General features: G+C 57.2%; 8 protein-coding genes across 8 annotated transcripts in view; 3 read left to right on the top strand and 5 right to left on the bottom strand.

Moving 5' to 3' along the window:
• Positions 1–146, top strand: part of VDBG_02381 (branched-chain-amino-acid aminotransferase) — a gene marked incomplete at both ends in the record, with an annotated part of 2,334 nt that extends 2,188 nt beyond the window's left edge. Inside the window, one exon of the mRNA XM_003008147.1 lies at positions 97–146. Coding sequence (XP_003008193.1) covers positions 97–146 — 50 coding nt within the window. The remainder of the gene's footprint in view (positions 1–96) is intronic.
• Positions 147–387: 241 nt separating this feature from the next.
• Positions 388–1,497, bottom strand: VDBG_02380 (predicted protein; the record flags this gene model as incomplete). Its single annotated transcript, XM_003008146.1, has 4 exons — positions 388–779; positions 847–967; positions 1,029–1,164; positions 1,283–1,497. 4 exons carry the CDS (start codon positions 1,495–1,497, stop codon positions 388–390), a joined length of 864 nt encoding a protein of 287 aa, XP_003008192.1.
• Positions 1,498–2,575: 1,078 nt separating this feature from the next.
• VDBG_02379 (Nmr6p) lies at positions 2,576–5,163 on the top strand (the record flags this gene model as incomplete). Its single annotated transcript, XM_003008145.1, has 4 exons — positions 2,576–2,722; positions 2,775–2,939; positions 2,994–3,730; positions 3,789–5,163. The coding sequence occupies 4 exons, from the start codon at positions 2,576–2,578 to the stop codon at positions 5,161–5,163; spliced, it is 2,424 nt and encodes an 807-aa protein (XP_003008191.1).
• A 521-nt stretch (positions 5,164–5,684) lies between these two features.
• On the bottom strand, positions 5,685–7,557 carry VDBG_02378 (polyamine transporter 2; the record flags this gene model as incomplete). Its single annotated transcript, XM_003008144.1, has 3 exons — positions 5,685–6,712; positions 6,767–6,978; positions 7,033–7,557. 3 exons carry the CDS (start codon positions 7,530–7,532, stop codon positions 5,685–5,687), a joined length of 1,740 nt encoding a protein of 579 aa, XP_003008190.1.
• A 919-nt stretch (positions 7,558–8,476) lies between these two features.
• VDBG_02377 (D-lactate dehydrogenase) lies at positions 8,477–9,562 on the bottom strand (the record flags this gene model as incomplete). The annotated part of the gene is made up of 1 exon (XM_003008143.1): positions 8,477–9,562. The coding sequence occupies one exon, from the start codon at positions 9,560–9,562 to the stop codon at positions 8,477–8,479; it is 1,086 nt and encodes a 361-aa protein (XP_003008189.1).
• Positions 9,563–10,387: 825 nt separating this feature from the next.
• On the bottom strand, positions 10,388–12,796 carry VDBG_02376 (conserved hypothetical protein; the record flags this gene model as incomplete). The annotated part of the gene is made up of 6 exons (XM_003008142.1): positions 10,388–10,879; positions 10,951–11,102; positions 11,198–11,888; positions 11,940–12,500; positions 12,553–12,668; positions 12,772–12,796. 6 exons carry the CDS (start codon positions 12,794–12,796, stop codon positions 10,388–10,390), a joined length of 2,037 nt encoding a protein of 678 aa, XP_003008188.1.
• A 797-nt stretch (positions 12,797–13,593) lies between these two features.
• Positions 13,594–15,215, bottom strand: VDBG_02375 (G-protein coupled receptor; the record flags this gene model as incomplete). Its single annotated transcript, XM_003008141.1, has 3 exons — positions 13,594–14,634; positions 14,708–14,906; positions 14,959–15,215. 3 exons carry the CDS (start codon positions 15,213–15,215, stop codon positions 13,594–13,596), a joined length of 1,497 nt encoding a protein of 498 aa, XP_003008187.1.
• Positions 15,216–16,149: 934 nt separating this feature from the next.
• On the top strand, positions 16,150–17,147 carry VDBG_02374 (predicted protein; the record flags this gene model as incomplete). The annotated part of the gene is made up of 3 exons (XM_003008140.1): positions 16,150–16,279; positions 16,476–16,534; positions 16,863–17,147. The coding sequence occupies 3 exons, from the start codon at positions 16,150–16,152 to the stop codon at positions 17,145–17,147; spliced, it is 474 nt and encodes a 157-aa protein (XP_003008186.1).
• Between the last annotated feature and the right edge of the window lie 631 nt (positions 17,148–17,778).

Genomic DNA, 17,778 nt, shown 5'->3' with positions numbered 1-17,778 from the left:
GGAATGCATACTTCGCGATCATGGCTCGCATGAGAGTTCCACTCGTCCGACAGCCATGTCGAGGATGTGATACTCACTTGCGATTTCACCTGACAGCTACCCAGGGCTGGGCCGCTGCTCGTATTCATCAGTCCCTCGTACCATGAATTGCTCGGAAAGCGTCCCAAGATGCTCGATGCGAAGTCATATGTGGATGTCAATTTCGTTAGAAACGATAGCACCATTATCAAATCTCTGGCCCAAGTGTGGCAGCTACAGGCAAGAGCAGCAAGTGCTCACAGCTACCTATTCGCCTGGCCCCCAGAAGTGTCATTCGACCCAATCCGACCAGCAGATTCCCACCGTCAGAGATCGTTTCGAGCCCTGATCCCACGCCGCACTCTGACTTCAAAGCTCAATCAAATCCATACCCATCAAAACGCCAAGCTCCGGGACCTCCTCGACGCGCCGAGCCCACGCAGATTCTCTCAGCAGCAGCTGGTGTTTCTTCTCTAGAAGAATGCGCAGGTCGTCGAGACACTCACCAAATAGCATGTCGCGGTACCACGATCTCGACGCAAGGCGGGCAAAAACGCATGCAACATCATCGGACGAACACTGCTGTCCCTGCGGTGGCGCGGGATAAGCAGACAGCCAGGCCGTAAGCCTCTCGTTGAGGAAAGCACCCATTCCTCTTTCGTATGCTTGAAGCAATGTATCATTGAGCCAGTGGCCCAATTTGATGCAGGTCAAGCAGTCTTGCAGAGTAAACCTCGGTGTAAGAGTGACGCTGGGACCGGCTTCGTCGGCGTCAGTCCGCAGGAAGGAACGGCGTCAGGGAAGTTGACTCACATTCTTTATACATACTTCTGAACATGTGATGGAGGTGTTTGATGCCAAGGGGAGCCCAGGTGTTCGGGATAACCACCACAATCGTCACCGGGGCGGTGTTGAAACGACACAAGCCTCGAGCGTATTTGCGCTCCAACTGAAGGCACCCCACGGTCAGTTTCAGAGACAAAATGAGCAACGAGGAACTGCAAACGTACATCCTGCTTTCCGTGGAATTTGACGGCATAGCATCTCGCGTATACGACTTCCCTGTGTAACCGCCACACGTGCAGAACACCTTTGACCAGAAAGCCCACGATCAGATCATACGGCTGGCATTTGAAATTAAAGTTTCTACTAGGAGTCAGTGTCAAGTCATCCAAAGTGTAAGGAACAGACAACTGGAGCCGCGGCTGATAGGCTCGACTGATGGCAAAGGCTGACGATTCGATACGCAGGAAGGAGTACGTACTCCAGAGGTGCCATGGCCATTTTGGGCCCTCCCTGTGTGCCCTGTGCAACTCGTCTCTCGATAATATCGTGGTCGGTCTGATCGGGCCACTTGATATCGGCTGGCGTATCGTTGATGTGGCCGATGGAGGACGCGTTTGGCTGATCTCCCACTCCCGAGATGCTCGAAGGAAGGGTAGAGCCTACGGAGGCATCCGAACCAGAGACGGCCGACATTGACTCAGACGTGATTTCCTCCGAGGCAAGGGACGGAGAGTATAGCGAAGTTTCGGCCTGATGCTGATATAGGACACCTGGGCTGCAGTTCGCAGTATCTCTGTCGTATTTGCGGCAAGTGAAATTTAAAAAAGAAAGAACTCATATTTGAGGCCGAAAGGCTTTATGAATCATTACTCGTTCAGCTATTACTCGTTCAGCATCGTCAGATGTGAGAGTGCCTGCCTTTGGCGCGTTGGACTTTGTGCCTGCCCGAGCTGTCCTTCTGGCACCAGGTCCTTCCTCGTCGTCATTGTTGTCGTCCGCGTTGTCGCCCTCGCCTTCATCGCCGTCCGGCGGCTTTCTCGTGAATACGGTGTAGTTCTTCAGGATGTCATTCTTCTGAGGCTTTCCAGGATGGCCCCAAGCATGTTATGGAACAAGAACAAAGCATGTTTTAAACTGGCATGGCACCAGATGGAATGGTTCAAAATATGTGAGAAGGGTAATATCGAAATCTTTTCTGATAATCCAAGGTAAAGAGAAGAAAGAGCTTTCTTCTATTTGAATATGGACTCATGTTACAGTGCAGCATCCAGTGCATGAGGTGAAGAGTGTTTGATACTTCCTCGCCCCTTATTCCAAGTTTGATTGAGGTGCTCTTGCCTCCAAGACCTTCGGCAAGCACTGACAGTCCCCTTCATCCGGTGATGCCTGCATCAGTCCCATCACGAGATGCACGATTGTTCCGATTGTGTCTGATTGCGAGCAATAAGGCCACCTCCATGCCATGCATTCGTTAACATGTCACAAACTGGACCTGTCAGAAGTGCCGGGAGAGGCTGTGCACAGTGGCTTGGCAGGCTCCGTGGCTGATGATGTCTGCCTACGTCACGTCCTGAATGTGAGTGGGGACCTCGAGCTGCAGCTCCGTCTTGTCTCTCATCTTGGTCACGCTTGGCTGCACCGCGTCACCTGCCACCATCAGCGCACCTACGAGTACCTACCACTGACCTCTACCTCGCGATACACCTCTCCGTCGAAAGCTCGACCTCGCCCTCTCTGCTGTTTGGCCGCAGAGAAATGCGCCGACGTCATAATGGACGACCTATTTGATTATGCGACCAAAAAGAAGACCAACGAAACTTGCAATGGTGCCGACTACCTCCGACCGCGAAACGTAGACATCACTGTCCAGTTGGGATTGTCGCTTGTGCTTGGCATTTCAGCGTTTACTACCTTTTGCGTGCGTCGAACCCTCGCCACTGTCACCTTTGCTTGCTGACCGTGTGTCCCAGATCTTGCGACCACGATGGTCTTCCCTATATGCGGCGCGCAAACGGCGCCTCGACCCTACGATCGGACTCCCTGCGTTGCCCGACACCTTCTTTGGATGGATTCCAGGGCTGTTCAGGGTCACTGAGGAGCAAGTTCTGGCCTCGGCAGGCCTTGATGCCTTTGTTGTAGGTGGCACTTCTCGGCAGTCGTGTGAGGGGTCCCTGTGCTGACTGGTCTAGTTCCTGTCCTTCTTCAAGATGTCTATTCGCCTGCTTTCGATCATGGCCTTCTTTGCCTATGCCGTCCTCCTTCCGGTGAACCGACACTTCATGAGCGATTCTGGCCACCACGGCAAACACCCCAGCACTGCCATGCTTCATACCGTCTACGGCCAGGCCAATCTTGACGGCGCCTTCGAACCATCCCACGATGTTGGCACGGTTGCAAAGAACAACGGCAAGGCACATCTTTGGGCATGGCTCGTCTTCACCTATTTTTTCACGGCTCTCACCATTTACATTGTGAACAAGGAGACGTTCCGTGTCATCCGTGTGCGTCAGGAATACTTGGGAACGCAGTCTACCATCACCGACCGCACGTTCAGGTTGACCGGGCTTCCTTCCAACCTCAAGGACGAGCAGAAGATCAAGGAACTGATCGAGGGCCTGGAGATTGGCCAAGTCGAGACCGTCAGCCTGTGTCGCAACTGGAAGGAGCTGGACGGCCTTGTTGCGCAGCGCGAGGCCATGCTGCGCAAACTTGAGGAGGCGTGGAGTGTCTACCTGGGGAAGCAGTCTGCTCTACCAAAGTCAATCCAACGCCTCAGGTCGAACCGGATTGAAGACGAGGAGAACCAGGGATCTGGCAGTGGCGACAGCGACGAACAGGAAGATGCGGGCGAGAATGGACGGCTCCTTAGCCACGAGGACATTCGACCCGAACTGATCGAGAGACAGCGACCCTCGTTGACGCTGCGGTACGGCCTCTTGGGTCTCCGCACCCGCAAGACGGATGCCATTGATTACTACGAAGAGAAACTCCGACGTCTCGACGACAGGATTATTGCCTCGCGCAAAAAAGACCCCCGCTGCTGCGTCAACGGCGTTTGTCACCATGGACTCGATTGCGCGTGTCAGATGCGATCCAGGCCCGTATCGACCCCCGACCGGCCAACTGCTCACAAAACCTGCGCCGTCCCCGTCAGATGTCATCTGGACCAATACGGATACGCCTAGGGGCGTCCGTGGCATTCGCTCCTGGGTCATTACGATTTTTGTTACACTGCTGTCTCTCGTCTGGATCGGCTCCGTTCCGTCCCTTGCCGGACTCTTGACCATCTGCAACCTCAAGAAATGGTTCCCGAACGTTGTGGCAACGCTGGATGACCTACCTGTGCTCCGGGCCCTGATAGAGACAGGCTTGCCGACGCTCCTCGTCTCGTTGCTCAACGTGGCGGTCCCGTACCTGTACGACTTCTTGTCGTACCAACAAGGCATGATCTCCAAGGGCGACGTCGAGTTGTCCATTATTTCCAAGAACTTCTTCTTTTCCTTCTTCAACATTTTCATCGTGTTCGCCATTTCGAGCACCGCCATCAATATTTTCCAGGTTGTGGGAAGGGTTCAAGACGGCCTTCGCGACACGGGAGCCTTTGCACGCTTCATAGCCGGACAGATCAACGACCTCAGCTTTTTCTACACCAACTTCATCATGCTGCAGGGTCTTGGCTTGTTCCCATTCCGCTTGCTGGAGGTCGGCAGTGTCTTGCTGTACCCGATCTACCGCATGGGTGCCAAGACGCCACGCGACTTCGCCCAGATCATGTCGCCGCCTGTTTTTAGCTACGGCTTCTACCTCCCGACGGCATTGCTCGTTTTCATCCTGTGCCTTGTGTACAGCGTCATTCAATATGGCTACCTGGTTCTGACGGTTGGACTCGTCTACTTCACGTTTGGCTACTTCACCTACAAGTACCAGCTTTTGTACGCCATGGACCAGCCCCAGCATGCGACCGGTGGTGCGTGGCGCATCATCTGCAACCGCGTGGTGCTGGGTTTGTTCGTCTTTCAGGTCGTCATGATCAGCGAGATGGCCCTCGAGTCGGCCTTTATCCAGTCGGTGCTGACATTCCCTCTCATTTTCTTGACCATTTGGTACAATTATTACTTCAGCCGGCGCTTCGTCCCGCTGACGTATTTCATTGCCCTTCGCTCGATCGTGCCGGAAGCTGGCACCGGCGAGGAGGCTGTGGCTGACGACGAGGACTTTGATGGACCCAGACCGTCGCATGGCCTGCTGAGGCGCGGCAGCACAATTGATGAGGACAAGGAAAAGGGGATGAAATTTGTGAACCCGAGCCTCACCTATCGGTATTTTATGGCTGTTCTTGCCTTCGTGGTCCCTAGCTAACGCGGTGCAGTCTGGAAAACCCCTGGATTTACCAGGATCCTCCCCCGACACAGCCATCCGAGGCGGAAAGCCAAGAGCAGCTGGTCGACATCCAGGCCTCCCCCGACCAAGGCCTCAATCACGCCGGCACGTCAGAGAGCTCCCTGAGTCTGGGGGACGCGCATATCTGGAGGGATAACAGCGAGAACCGGGCGTGATATAATGATGCGATGGAAGTAATGCGCGGTTTGTTTATACTATTTGGTGCCCTGGCACCTTGCGAAGCACAGCTTGGCGTTCGGATCGATTTGGGAGCGCGTCGAAGCTTGGTTCAGACAAGTCCACTAGTTTCTTTATACACGTTATGCGCGAACCTCATAGTGTTGTGATGATTATCAACACAGTAAAGCCATTATGGTACTTGACTTCGTTGTCGTTAGCCGATGGCGCACGGACAGGGCTCTGTTTGTCATAAGACTCGGTCTCGACATTACTTGGGTATCCTAACTCTATGTGATCACACTCCAGCGAGCAGTACCGACCTAAGGGTTGCTCACGTAGCTCCGCGCCCTCCTCAGATCGTCATCTAGCTCCTCCGTGCGCAGCGGGCCATCCTGCGCAGCACGCCGCTTCCCGGCCCCGTCGTCGGCCCCCGTCTCCTCGTCGTCGCCCGAATACGCAAAGCGGCTGCGCGCCCGGATGCGGGCGCCGTACCGCCAGAACAGGAACGGGATGCCGCAGCACAGCAGGCCGATGGCGGCCAGCAGGGTCGAGGCCCACTGGTCGCCGAGGCGGCCGTACATCTGCTCGGTGAATAGGACGACGGCGGCGCCCCAGAAGGAGCGGATGCACGTCTTGGCGGCGAGCGCCGACGCCGCCTGGTGCTGGTAGCTGTCGACGAGGTAGTTGTTGGCGGCGTTGTAGAGGAAGATGAAGCCGAAGCCGACGGGGAAGCCGCCGAGCGCCGGGCCGATCCAGTGCACGTCGGGGTAGCTCGTCCACGCGAAGAGGAGCAGCCCCGCCGGGATGCACCAGCAGCTCGCCATCATGGGCACGAGGCGCGCCTCGGCGGGCGGCCGGCCGTGGTGCCGCGCCGCCAGCCGGAGGTAGTGCCTGTTGACGGCGGGCGCGCAGGCCGCCGAGCAGAGGACGCCGATGGCTATGGGGATGAACATGAGCCCTGTCGAGCCGGCCGACCAGCCCTTGCCCTTCTGGTAGACGATGGGGTAGGCGACGAAGAACATGTAGAGCAGCCCATAGAGGACCGACATGTAGACGCTGATGAGGAAGACGATGAGCTCGCCGAAGAGGAGCTGGAACGGCCGCACGAGGAAGACGCCGAGACGCGCTGTCAGCGGCCGGGGGTCAATGTCCTGTTCCGTCACGTGCGTCGGGTCTGACGTCTCGGCGCGGAGCTTGGCGGCGCGGCGCGCCAGGATGGTCGGCGTGTACGTCTCGGGGACGGTGAAGGTGATGAGGACCCAGACGACAAAGGCGAGGATCAGCTGGAGCCAGTAGAGCCAGCGCCAGCCGAGAGCATCGGAGAGGAAGCCGCCAGCGAGGGGGCCGACTGTTTTTCCCTTTGTCAGTGTGTGACTGTGTCATGAGGCAGACCAACACGTACTGGCAGGGCCGATGAATGGGGCCGCAGAAAAGGCAGCCATGGGCACGCCGCGCTCCTCGTTGCTCCAGAGATCGGCAAGAGTGCCGCCGACGAGCGTCATGGGTGCCGAAAAGGCAATGCCGTCAATGGCACGACAGACGATGAGGGTGCCGATGTTGTTCGCAACGGCGCAAGGAATAATGAAAATGACGGCCAAGAGCAAGGTCGAGCCACTGTAGAAGTTAGACTACTGGAACCCAAAAGAGAAAAAGCCATCTGTAACGTACTATATGATCCTGCGGCCAAAAACCTCGGAAAGGGGTGCAAAAGCCATGGGCCCAATGCCAAAGCCGACGACAAACACCGAGACGGTCACCAGCGCCACCTCCTGGCTGACGTCGAATTCTCGCGCGACGCCCGCAATGTCGGCCGTGATGATACTCGAGCATAAAGCGACGACAAAGCACGTCAAGGCCACGACAAGCGTGCAGTACCAACGGAACACCTTGCTCCAGTTGCGGGGGTTCTCCGGATCGTTGGGTCGGAAGGTGACGAGTTTGTACTGTTCCTGGACGGCGGTGCCGCCACTGCTGCTGTTGCTGCTGGCGGGGACCGGGGGCCCGGGGATTTCGCCCCTGGGATCCGTTGTCGTGTACTCGGCGAGGTTGGCGTTGGAGGTGAGGGTGCGGTAGGGCAGGGCGATGTCGAGCTCGGGATCGCGTTGCTCCTTCGTAGGTGGATGGGCGGGGGGAGAGCCCGATGTCTCTGGGGGAACGGACTTTTCCATGACGAGGAGCAATGGCCAACGAGCAAAGACAAGGTAGAAGGCAGGGGAGCGGCGAGAGGAAGCCAAGCAAAGCGTGTCACTTCAATGCTTCCAGAAACAAGCCAGGCGCAGAGCCTCTTTATACTTGGGCCGCGGCCGCCTTGACATCGGCAAGGTTCGGCCACAGCATCACGACAAGGCCCACATGTCCTAGACGGCCGTCACGGAGGAAGCACGGCGATATGAATGAGATAGGAAGACAGGGTCTCATAATACCCACGTCAAGGCGGTAGTTCAGGGCCATCATTATGGTGTTGACCAATGGTGACGGTCGGGGGCCAATGTGTTTGGGCGCCTTACTCCCAAAGTGGAGGCCGTCGTGGGAATGAACGGGAATAAAGTACTTAAATACAGGGATGGTCGATGTTGCTGTGGGCGCGATCAGGGGATATCTCGGCATGTCGTCGTTTTTCAATGGTAGCATAGTTGTGACGAGTCTCTTCCAAAGGATGTCCCAGACCCCTGGAGTCGCCTTAAAAGGAAGACTTGTGCAAAAAGATTCAAAGCCATCAAATGCCTTCTCAGTACCTTGGAACACGCTCTCTCGGCATCCGTAGTTTCGCCAAAGGACGGCCCCTCCCGGACGCCGGTTTCTCACCGGGAATTATGGGGCACCGGTCCTTACGCCCGGATCGCAAATTTTCTGAAATGGAGGGATCTCGGCGTTTGCTGGAGATTGGATCAAAATCAGGGCAATGTGTGTGCCAGAAAGAAAACATGGCCCACCTGCTCCATCTGTCCTGAGCCGATGTCGCACGTTCACGTCAAGCATGATGTCATTTGGGGCCTGGACCGCACGGCGTGCTTCGAGAAGAGACCTTGTTCATGAAGTCAATACACATCATGTGCTATCTCCTTTTCCAGGTCATTCGGCCTTTAGGGCAACAGCATCCATCGAGACAATCTCAGACAGTGCGCACCGGCAGCGAATCCCTCCTCGCCAACGGCTTCACCAGCCCCCTCTCGTCCTCCTTGACACCCTCGCGCGGCTGCACGAGCGCATTCTTGCACACACGCCCCGCGACGAGGTCCTCGAGGTTCCGCACCGTGCATTCGGAAATCTCCGTCAGGGCCTCCTCGGTGAAGAAGGCCTGATGGCCGCAGATGACGACGTTTGGGAACGTCATGAGGCGCATCAGCTCGTCGTCGTCGATAATGTCGCCGCTGTGGTCATCGTAGAAGAGCGCACCCTCACCCTCGTACACGTCGAGCGCTAGGCCGCCGAGCTTGTGTTCCTTGAGCGCCGTGATGACGGATTTCGTCCTGACGAGGCCGCCACGCGAGGTATTGATGAGCAGGGCGCCCTTCTTCATGAGGCCCAGCGTGTCGTCGTTGATAATGTGGCGCGTCTGCTCGGTGAGGGGGCAATGCAGGCTGACGACATCGCACAGCGGCAGCAGCTCGTGCAGGTCGACGTATTTGCCATACTGCTCGAAGGCCTCGGAAGGGTACGGGTCGTGGGCGATGACCTTGCAGCCGAAGCCCTTCATGATGCGCGCAAAGGCGACGCCAATGCGACCGGTGCCAATGAGGCCGACCGTCTTGCCGTGCAAGGTGCGACCGCACAGGCCGTTGAGGGCAAAGTTGTTCTCGCGGACGCGGTTGTAGGCGCGGTGCGTGTTGCGATTGAGAGTCTGCAGCAACGCGACGGCGAACTCGGCGACGGCCTCGGGGGAGTACGAGGGGACGTTGGCGACGGCGATGCCCAGCTTTTCGGCGTGCGGCAGGTCGACATTGTTGAAGCCAGCACAGCGTAGGAGAATGACGCGGATGCCAGCGTCGTGGAGGTCGTCCAGCACAGAGGCCGGCAGGTGGTCATTGACGAAGACGCACACAGCCGTGTAGGGGTCGGCGCCAGCGTGAGGCGTCAGCAGGGAGGTTGTCTTTGGGGTCAAGGAGACATCGTGGAAGACAATGTCGAGCCCTGGGGGTTTGGCGGCCGTGAGGTACTTCTCGTCGTACGGCTTGGCGGAGAAGACGGCAATCTTCATGGTGAGGACGTGGTCGCCGGGCAGGTTTTGTTTCAATGTCAAGAGGAGGCTGGCGTTACGCAGAGCACCTGGAGAGTCGCGAGAAGGACAGCTGGGCAAGGCAAGATGACGTTACGATCAAGGCTGATGATGGAGGGGAAAAGCTGGTCGAGGTATTTAACAAGCTGCAAGCGGCCATGCTGAACACACAAAGGTACGTAGATAGATGTATGCGCAACGGCGGTTCCTGGCGCACCGCCCTCGACAGAGTTCTCTAGCTTTGTCTGACCAAGGCCAGAGGGGACACAAGGGCCACGCCAGAGAAGCGTGGAGCTGCAGCACCTCACTGCAGAGGAGAGGTGATAGAACAGTCGAGGAAGCGGCGGCCGTGACGGAGACAACAAGTGGCTGACCGAACGCGGCACGGGGCAAGAGCAACCAACTGTGCTTGATGGAAGAAGGTGCAACGGACGGCGGGGGCGGGGTAGCAAGGGTAGCTAGCAAGTACCATCTAGGAACGTGCCTGCCACCACCAGCCAGTCAGCCAAGCCAGCTCGGAAGCACCGCCCGCCATAGCGCCTGCCTAGCACCCAATCCGTCGCCATGTCAGCATGGCCTGACTCTGCCGCCAAGCACCAATGCCATGGTCACCGTCACTCATCTTTTCACGTTACCTGCAGCCCTCTCGGATCACCAAGACGCCTAGAACGAAACAGAGTCATGATCGGAGCCAGGGCAAACGAGACACGGCCGGCCTGTCAATCTGCACCTCGGGTCGATCATCCTAGTCTTGATCGAGGGTCCCCTGAAGCGGGAGGGCTTTATTTTCGCCTCGAGCTGACTCCCCTACTCCCGCCGGTACACCCCGCGGATGGCGTAGTCCTTCTTCGGCCCTTGCACCGCATACCCGATCGACCACTCTCTCAGGTGCACCGCCGCGAACGCAAACTCGTACGCGACATTGTAGAAGTCGTCGATGCACAGATGGCCCGCCTTGGCCCTCCAGGGCGCCCTCTCGTCTGATTCCTCCGTCGCCAGCTTCGTCTCAAACTCGACCTCGTGGAATAGATAGTCTGCCCTCTTGTCGTCGTCTGTCCGCACGAACCACACGCTGATCGTGTCGCGCTTCTCGTCGTACCGCCAGATGTACCGACGCCGCGCCTGGAACACGAGCCCGTTGCTCGCCTTGAACTCGCCCTCCTCGATGTAGAGGTACTCCTGACCGGGGTCACCTGGGTCCGTCGCCGATGGCGCGACGCTGTCGCTCGGCGATGCACACTGCAAGCCGTCCGCCGTGGCGTCGCGGAGCAGGAACCGTGCCGTGCCGCTGAAGTGCCGCTGGGGTGTGATGGGAGTTTGCTGTCAAGGGAGCGCTCCAGCTTCCACGTCCCGAGAAGGCTGCGGAACACGGCGTGCGCCACGAATCGGCTGCTCGTCAAGGCTGCTGTAGCGACATCGTTGGAATACTGCAGCACTTTGGCGTTCTCTGCTTTGGCCTGCGCATCGGCCAGCGGTGAAAGGTATCGCGATGATGTGAGAATGTCCATGGGAAGGCGGAAGGCTGTTGTGCGGCAGCGTCGGTGGCTTTTTTTTTTGGGGGAGAAAGAGACATGCCCAACGCTGCCGCCATCTCCTGCATAATGAAGGCGTAATCACCAAATGGAAACTGCGAGCATCGTGAATCTTCTCGCAGAGCCAAAATGCGCTTTTCGCATGCCTCGCTCTGCACAGCAGCCGCCAGGCCCGCTGGGGGCTTTGCAAGGTTCTCTGGTGTCCATAGGGCGGCGAGGAAGCGTGCTTGCATCTCCATGACACCCCAGTAGGGTGAACGGTAGAACCCGACGAATCCCAACGTCGGCAGATCGCGGTGTTGCGTGCCGTGGAACCCCAGTGCCAACGGCAGATCGCGGTGCTCAGGGCTGTGGTGGAGGATCCTAAGGACCGAGTCGGGGAGGAAAGAGACGCAAGGCGAAGGATCAAAGCCAGTGGCAAGAACAACAGCCGCCACGTCCTCGATCTTCTCGCCTGACGGAGTGACTATGGCTGTGGTGCTCTCCATTGCTTCCAGTTTGCCCTTCGAGGCCGTGATGAGGCCGGACCGGACGAACTCTGTGTAGAATTCGCTCATGGCGAGGTAGGGTGGCTCCGAGGTCAGGTCACCCTTGACAGCGATGGACTCGGAGAATTGGGACTGATCCTGGCCCACGATATTCTGGAAGATACCGTGCACCGTCTTGGCCGTCTCGGGAGCGATGTGGCCCTGCGTGTTCGTCAGGGGCTTGGGCCTGTTGTTGAGGTTATAAGAGCCGAGATCGACCGGCAAGAAAGGGGGAGCCGACAGTTTGGGCTGGACAGGTCAGTCGCCTGGGGCTGCAAAGCGGTCTCGGGGCGAACAAACCTTGGGTGTCGTGTACAGGGGAAACACCCACGCAGGATGCTGAATCAAGTGATGGATCGTGTACCCCTCAGCACCAGCAAGCTCGCTTGTCGTCCCTGGCGCATTGACCGCAGACGAAAGATGACTCGCAATCGTGCCCGCAATCTCGACACCCGACATCTGGCCTCCCACGACCAGAATCTTGCCCCCCTTGGCCCCCTTTCCAAGCAATCCCTTGAGGTCCCGATACCGACTGCTATGCACAACCGGCACCGTCGCCCCATCCGTGATGCCCCTCGGGAGAACAGGCTCGCCAAAGAACCCAGTAGCGACAACAAGCCGATCGAAAAGCCCAACCTCCTCCCTGCCCGACCCATCCCTCGCCGTGACCCTCCACCCGCCGCCTCCGCCAGCATGCCCCTCGAGCGCCTCCGTCCGCGTGACCCTCCACCCAAGACGGACCTCGGCCCCCGGATACCGCGCGAGATACCGCTCGAGATACCGCCCGACCATCCACGCGCGCGGAAACTGCCCGTCGGCGTCCTCCCAGCCGAAATCGCTAAAGTGCATCGTGTGCCGGCTCTGGTTGGTCGTCATCAGGGGGTGTACTGTGCCGCCGTCGTCGCGGGGCGACGTGTGCCATAGGCCCGCCGACGCGCTTCTGGGCGTCGAACACGGTCACCTTGAAGGCGCCCTGCGGCGCGTTGTAGAGGAGCGTCTTGGCGGCCACGAGGCCGGAGGGGCCGGCGCCTTTGGGCGGTTAGTTTGGCGTGCGGAGTATGAAGGGGGGGTGGGGGGTACGGGAGGCGGAGGAAATGCTGAAAAGCAAGGTGCGGGAGGTCCGGCGACGTACCTATTATGCAGACGTTTTTCGCCATGGTGGGGGTTTATGAAATGCAGTGTTGGCTGATACCCGTGCGATTTGCTACAGTGAGACGATGAGGGAGAGATCCTCGTGCGTCGGGTTGAAGGTCGTCAGTTGATGAGTCAGGTTCGGTGCAGAGCGCGGGCGTCACCCCGTCCGACATGTCAGTCCGACAGCTCCTCTTCTCAGTCTCGGTACGCCCCAGCTGCAAGCGTTATCGTCCCCACGTTTTGTGAACACGCTGGAGCCTCGACGGAACTCAGGTTGGCGCAGACTTTGGTTGTCTGATGCGTCGTGCGCCGTATTCATACATGCGCCAGTCTCACGGGTAGAGGTCATTGGCGCTAACACGTCCCGCTCGGCCTGTACCTGCCGATGATTAGCCGTCAAGGCCTATGTGAGCAGGTGCCATACTAGGGGGCTTGGGGGGATCCCAAGTCCAACTTGACTATCTTTGATACTTCAACGGCAGATAAAATGTTCATGAATCACTTTTTGACTGACCGCGTCCAATTGGAGGTACCACATGACAAAATATCCCAGATCAAAGCATCAGCACAATGACAACATCGAGGCTGCAGTAATACTTCACTCGGGCGCGAGCTCCAATACACTGTCCCGTGGCTACTTTATCAGGCACAGATTTTGATACTGTACAGATTATACTTGGAAAGCTCATGTTGCAAACACCATGTCTTCAAGCCAGACTTTTTCTTGGCAAATAGACTTCTTCGTACGCAACGCCTGCCACCGCTGATGCGAAATGAGTCGAAACGAACACCCCAACAACGCGCACTGGAATACAACCAGCTAAAACGAGCCCCGCATGGCCCGAACATTTCCATGACCCTTCTTCGCAGGCGGCGCCAGCTCGTACTCACTGACCTGGCCGCTGCGTGGCCGCTTACCACTCTCAAGACGTGATGGGTCGAAATGGTTGTCACGGTGGCCTCGAAAGATGTTCAGCCTCGCACTTCTCCCCCGGCTGTCCTCCCGGCTATCAAGCCGCCTGATCGACCTACGATGCATCAAGCGGCGATACTCCTCCTTGACAGTGGTCCAGCTCGTCATGAAGTAAATGACAGCGTTCCAAACCCCCTGCAAGGGCAGCACAATCGCCGTGGCAACATTAAGGCCAAAGCTGACTTGGCCAGGGTTTACCAAGTCATTGACGCGGTTGATGGAGCTTGGCGTCCATGTGACAAGGATCGATATGGCAAAGATGAAACTTGTTCGCAGGTAGGCAAGTTTGACGGGATCCAGCCCTTGCAACTTGGCGTTGAACTTTTGCATGCCGCCCTTCACGTACCCCAACAAAGACCTCCGCGGAGGGGGTGGTGGTGGGTTCGAACTGATCATCGTCTCGAAACGCGCGTGGCTGATGACAGGACTCGGCACACGTTCATGACTTGAATGCCATGACTGCGCGTGTCCGGCGCTGTGGATCTGCGGCGAGTCTGTCAATGCCGCCGGTGGCACAGTTGGCATTTCGATTGTCCGATCTGGCCTCGGGGACCCGGTCGTGATTTGAACTTCAGTGACAGCGGTGACCTGCCAGTCCTCTGAACGTCCAGTGAGATTCTGCGTCAAAGTCAGCCTCTGGGCTTGGGAAACAGCACGATCGCTTCTCCTAACCTTCTCTGCTGAGTCTCTGTTATCCTCTGATATTGATACTTCATTCGCATCTTTTATGTGACTGAACGTAAGGTTTCGCAGCTGGTTGCGTTGGTGGAAGACGTGGTAGCCGACGGCAAAGTAAATCAGGATGGAGCAGAGGATGCAGATCCAAATCGGCAGATAGTAAGTGTAGATGCGCAGTTCACTCCAGTCGCTATTGATCCAGCACCAAAGCTATGCCTCTCGTTAGCGCTTCATGAAAGCCAACGTCGAAGACCCGTGCTGAAACGTCAGAGACCACACATACTGTCGCATTGCCATACATCATCTGCCCATTCGGGCGCGCAAGCAGAAGCACAATAGCGGGTATGAATGGCCCACCAAAGCAAATGACGCAGTACACCCAGAGATACTGTCGGAAAGAGGCTGGGCTGGCGCCGAAGAAAAAGACAAGATAGACGTTAACTGCCATGGCCAAGGACCACCAGGGGTCAGACTGCATAAACCTATTTGTATCGTTAGCTGCGTTGCGCCCGTACGTCCCGGGGAAAGACAAACATCTCCAGCATGAAGGCCTGAGCCTGGCACAACGCGGAAGCCTCTCCTATGAGGATACCATCGTAGCCAATGAGGCACGCAATGCTGGCGCCAATGTTGGCGACCGAAGCAAAGACTATGAACAGATTGGGAATGGTCCTCAGTCGCTTGAACAGGTAGTACGAGACAAAGATGAGGGTGATGCCAATCAAAGAGAGTGAAGCTCCGGTGCGTTCGAGGGCGATGATGGTGGTCACTTGAGTGCCGCTCAAAGGCATCTTTTCCGGGCCTGAGTACTGTCTTGGCACAAGCTGATCGGACTGAAGAGACGACGGAGGACCGACGAGGAGCGTCGGAGGAGCACGAGCTGCCCGCCCTAACAGGGTCAGTGTCAGCAGAGGCCTGTCGCGATTAGCACACATGTTTGGCGGCGTTTTTGTGATGTGAGGTGGCGTCCAACGACGAGAACTGGAGGGGGAGAGACGGAGAGGGCGAGGCATACTTTTGGGGGACTCGCAGCCGCTGCGGGAGCTGAAATGCGAGTCGGGATAGAAAGGCCTTCAGAGATAGGATTGGATCTTCTGGTCCCGAAACAACGGGCGGGGACGTCGTTTGGACTAGGGGAGAGACGTTGTACAGACAATCCCAGGTCGGACAAACGATGGAGAGTTGCCGTCGACTCGGGGATGGCGACACGAGCGCTGTGAAGGACAGAGATGGTCGGGAAGCGGCACAATAGGAGCAAGACGGGGTCGCAGAGCCAGGCGGAAGGGAGCCGAAGCAGCGAGGGTTTTTGACTGGTGTGACAGATGGTGATATGACCCGACGAGAGCCAAAAACAAGAATACAAAGAAAAGAAAAAGGCCCGTTCAGCGAGGGACAGAAACGCACCAGCTCACGACTTTCGGAGCAACAAAGTACAGTGTAAGAGGGCTACCTAAGCGGCAGTTGGACTGAGATTCTGTGTATCGGTGAATGATGTTGGCGGCCGTCATGAAGGTGGCTCGAAGCGAAGAAGGCAGGCGATGGGAATATATCAGTCCCAGACAGTCGGGGCTGACGACCGGCCAGAGCAGGGTCTTCGGGCCTAAGCCTAATCGTCAGGGAACACCTAACGAGAAGATGCCCAGCAGGGCGTCGGCGCAGGGGAAGCCAAGGGGCGAGGCCGTTACACAGACAAGGGAAGAGGAACAAGAGGTGTGAGCGGACGACATGGCGTTGGCGTGTAGGAGGAAGAAGAATGAGACCTCGGGGTTTCGAGGACGGAGACGTGTCATAGGTATCAACGGACGAGATGACAAGAGGGATGGTGCATGGACAGGACAGGACAGGACAGGACAGGGTATGGTAGGGTCGGTGGATGGCTCGCGAAACGAAGTGGCCTGGTGTGTGTGAAGCCCGAGGTGGTGTGGTGTGGTGTTTGGCACTTGGCTTTGGGGAGCCTGGAGCTTGAGGGAGGCGGCGCTGAAGCACACGAGGATTGGCTGAGTTGACGATGGCGGTGGCTAGCTTGGGACCTTGAACATGAACATGGCCAGTTGTCGCTGCGGAGAAGGAGAAGCGGGATGCGTGGTTGCCAGCCGAACCCCAAGAAAAGGTACGCTAACATGGCGCCGATGCTGTACAGGGCAGGCATGACCCCAGCCCAGCAACATGGTGATTGGCAGGTGCAAGATAGACGGACGTCGGGGCGAGGACAATGATGGGGAAGGAGTGTGGCAGCCAGATGGTAACCACGTTGGTGGCTTGGCAGTTTGAATCATTCTTTCCTTTGACTTGAAGCTCACTTCTTTGCGTGGTGCGTGAGTCTCATGCATGATTCACCTGGATATGCTAGAGGCACTCTTCCTTCCCCTTTGATCTCGGTGGCAGGATCTTAGAGCCTCTTTTGACGAGCTTTTGTTTTCGAACGACAAATTGAAAAGAATTCTGGAATGGCCTTGAACGGAATTGCAAGTCATGGCAAAGGGCTCTCGTGGTCCGAGTCAGCAAGATCGACAGCGTGGCAGCTGCCATTCGGCCAAATTGTCATGCTGCTGACCGACATGATTGACCGCCGCTTCCTCGCCGCAGGCAGCCAGCATTCGGCAAGGGGCAAGGGGCAGAGGACAGAGGGCAGAGGGCTAGGCAGACCACGAGGCAAGTCAGCTCCATGGGGCTGCTCGATTGCATGCTCATGGGTAACTGCTTTCAATATTGGACGATCGTGACCTGATCGCGAATTGCCATGGAGACTCTTCTTCCCCACTTTCTGACTTCGGGCGGCCAACTGTCTGTCTGCCGGGACAAACATGTCCTTGTGACTTGGGGTACCGAACCCTGGATGAATGCTACCCCAGATACTCGAATCGACCGAGACGGAACAAATTTACACTGCTGGTGTCCTTTGGGCTTTGGACGCCTTGCCGGATCCTGCCAAAGTCGACGAAGCAACGAACAGAAAAGACACATAGCGTGCCGTACCCCGGCCCACGCACTGAGCGGTTGACTTGCTGAAGGTAGCCGGAATACTGTCGGCCAAGAAAATGCAACCAGCAGCCATATTGGGCCACTGCCGGCCTCCCCTGGAGAGATGCTGACTCTTTGCTCACTCACGCCCGCCACCCCATCAATCTCTGTCATGCCCCCCATGAACGTTGAAATCACGTCGCAGTTCTCGCTGCAGCCCGCCATCTCACCAACCCTGCTTGTCATACTTATTATCCTTCATCGACCCAATGACGAACACGGAATATGATTTTGTGCTGCAACATGCCGACAATGTAATTTTATCTCTTTTTCGCCACCCCAATCAATCTGTCCTGCGTGGTCGTGCAAAAAAGAGTGGCCGCGTCTACATCA

This window comes from Verticillium alfalfae, genomic scaffold (genome assembly GCF_000150825.1).
Source record: "Verticillium alfalfae VaMs.102 supercont1.2 genomic scaffold, whole genome shotgun sequence".
In the NCBI taxonomy this organism is placed as follows: domain Eukaryota; kingdom Fungi; phylum Ascomycota; class Sordariomycetes; order Glomerellales; family Plectosphaerellaceae; genus Verticillium; species Verticillium alfalfae.
This window is presented reverse-complemented; position numbering and strand designations above follow the sequence as displayed.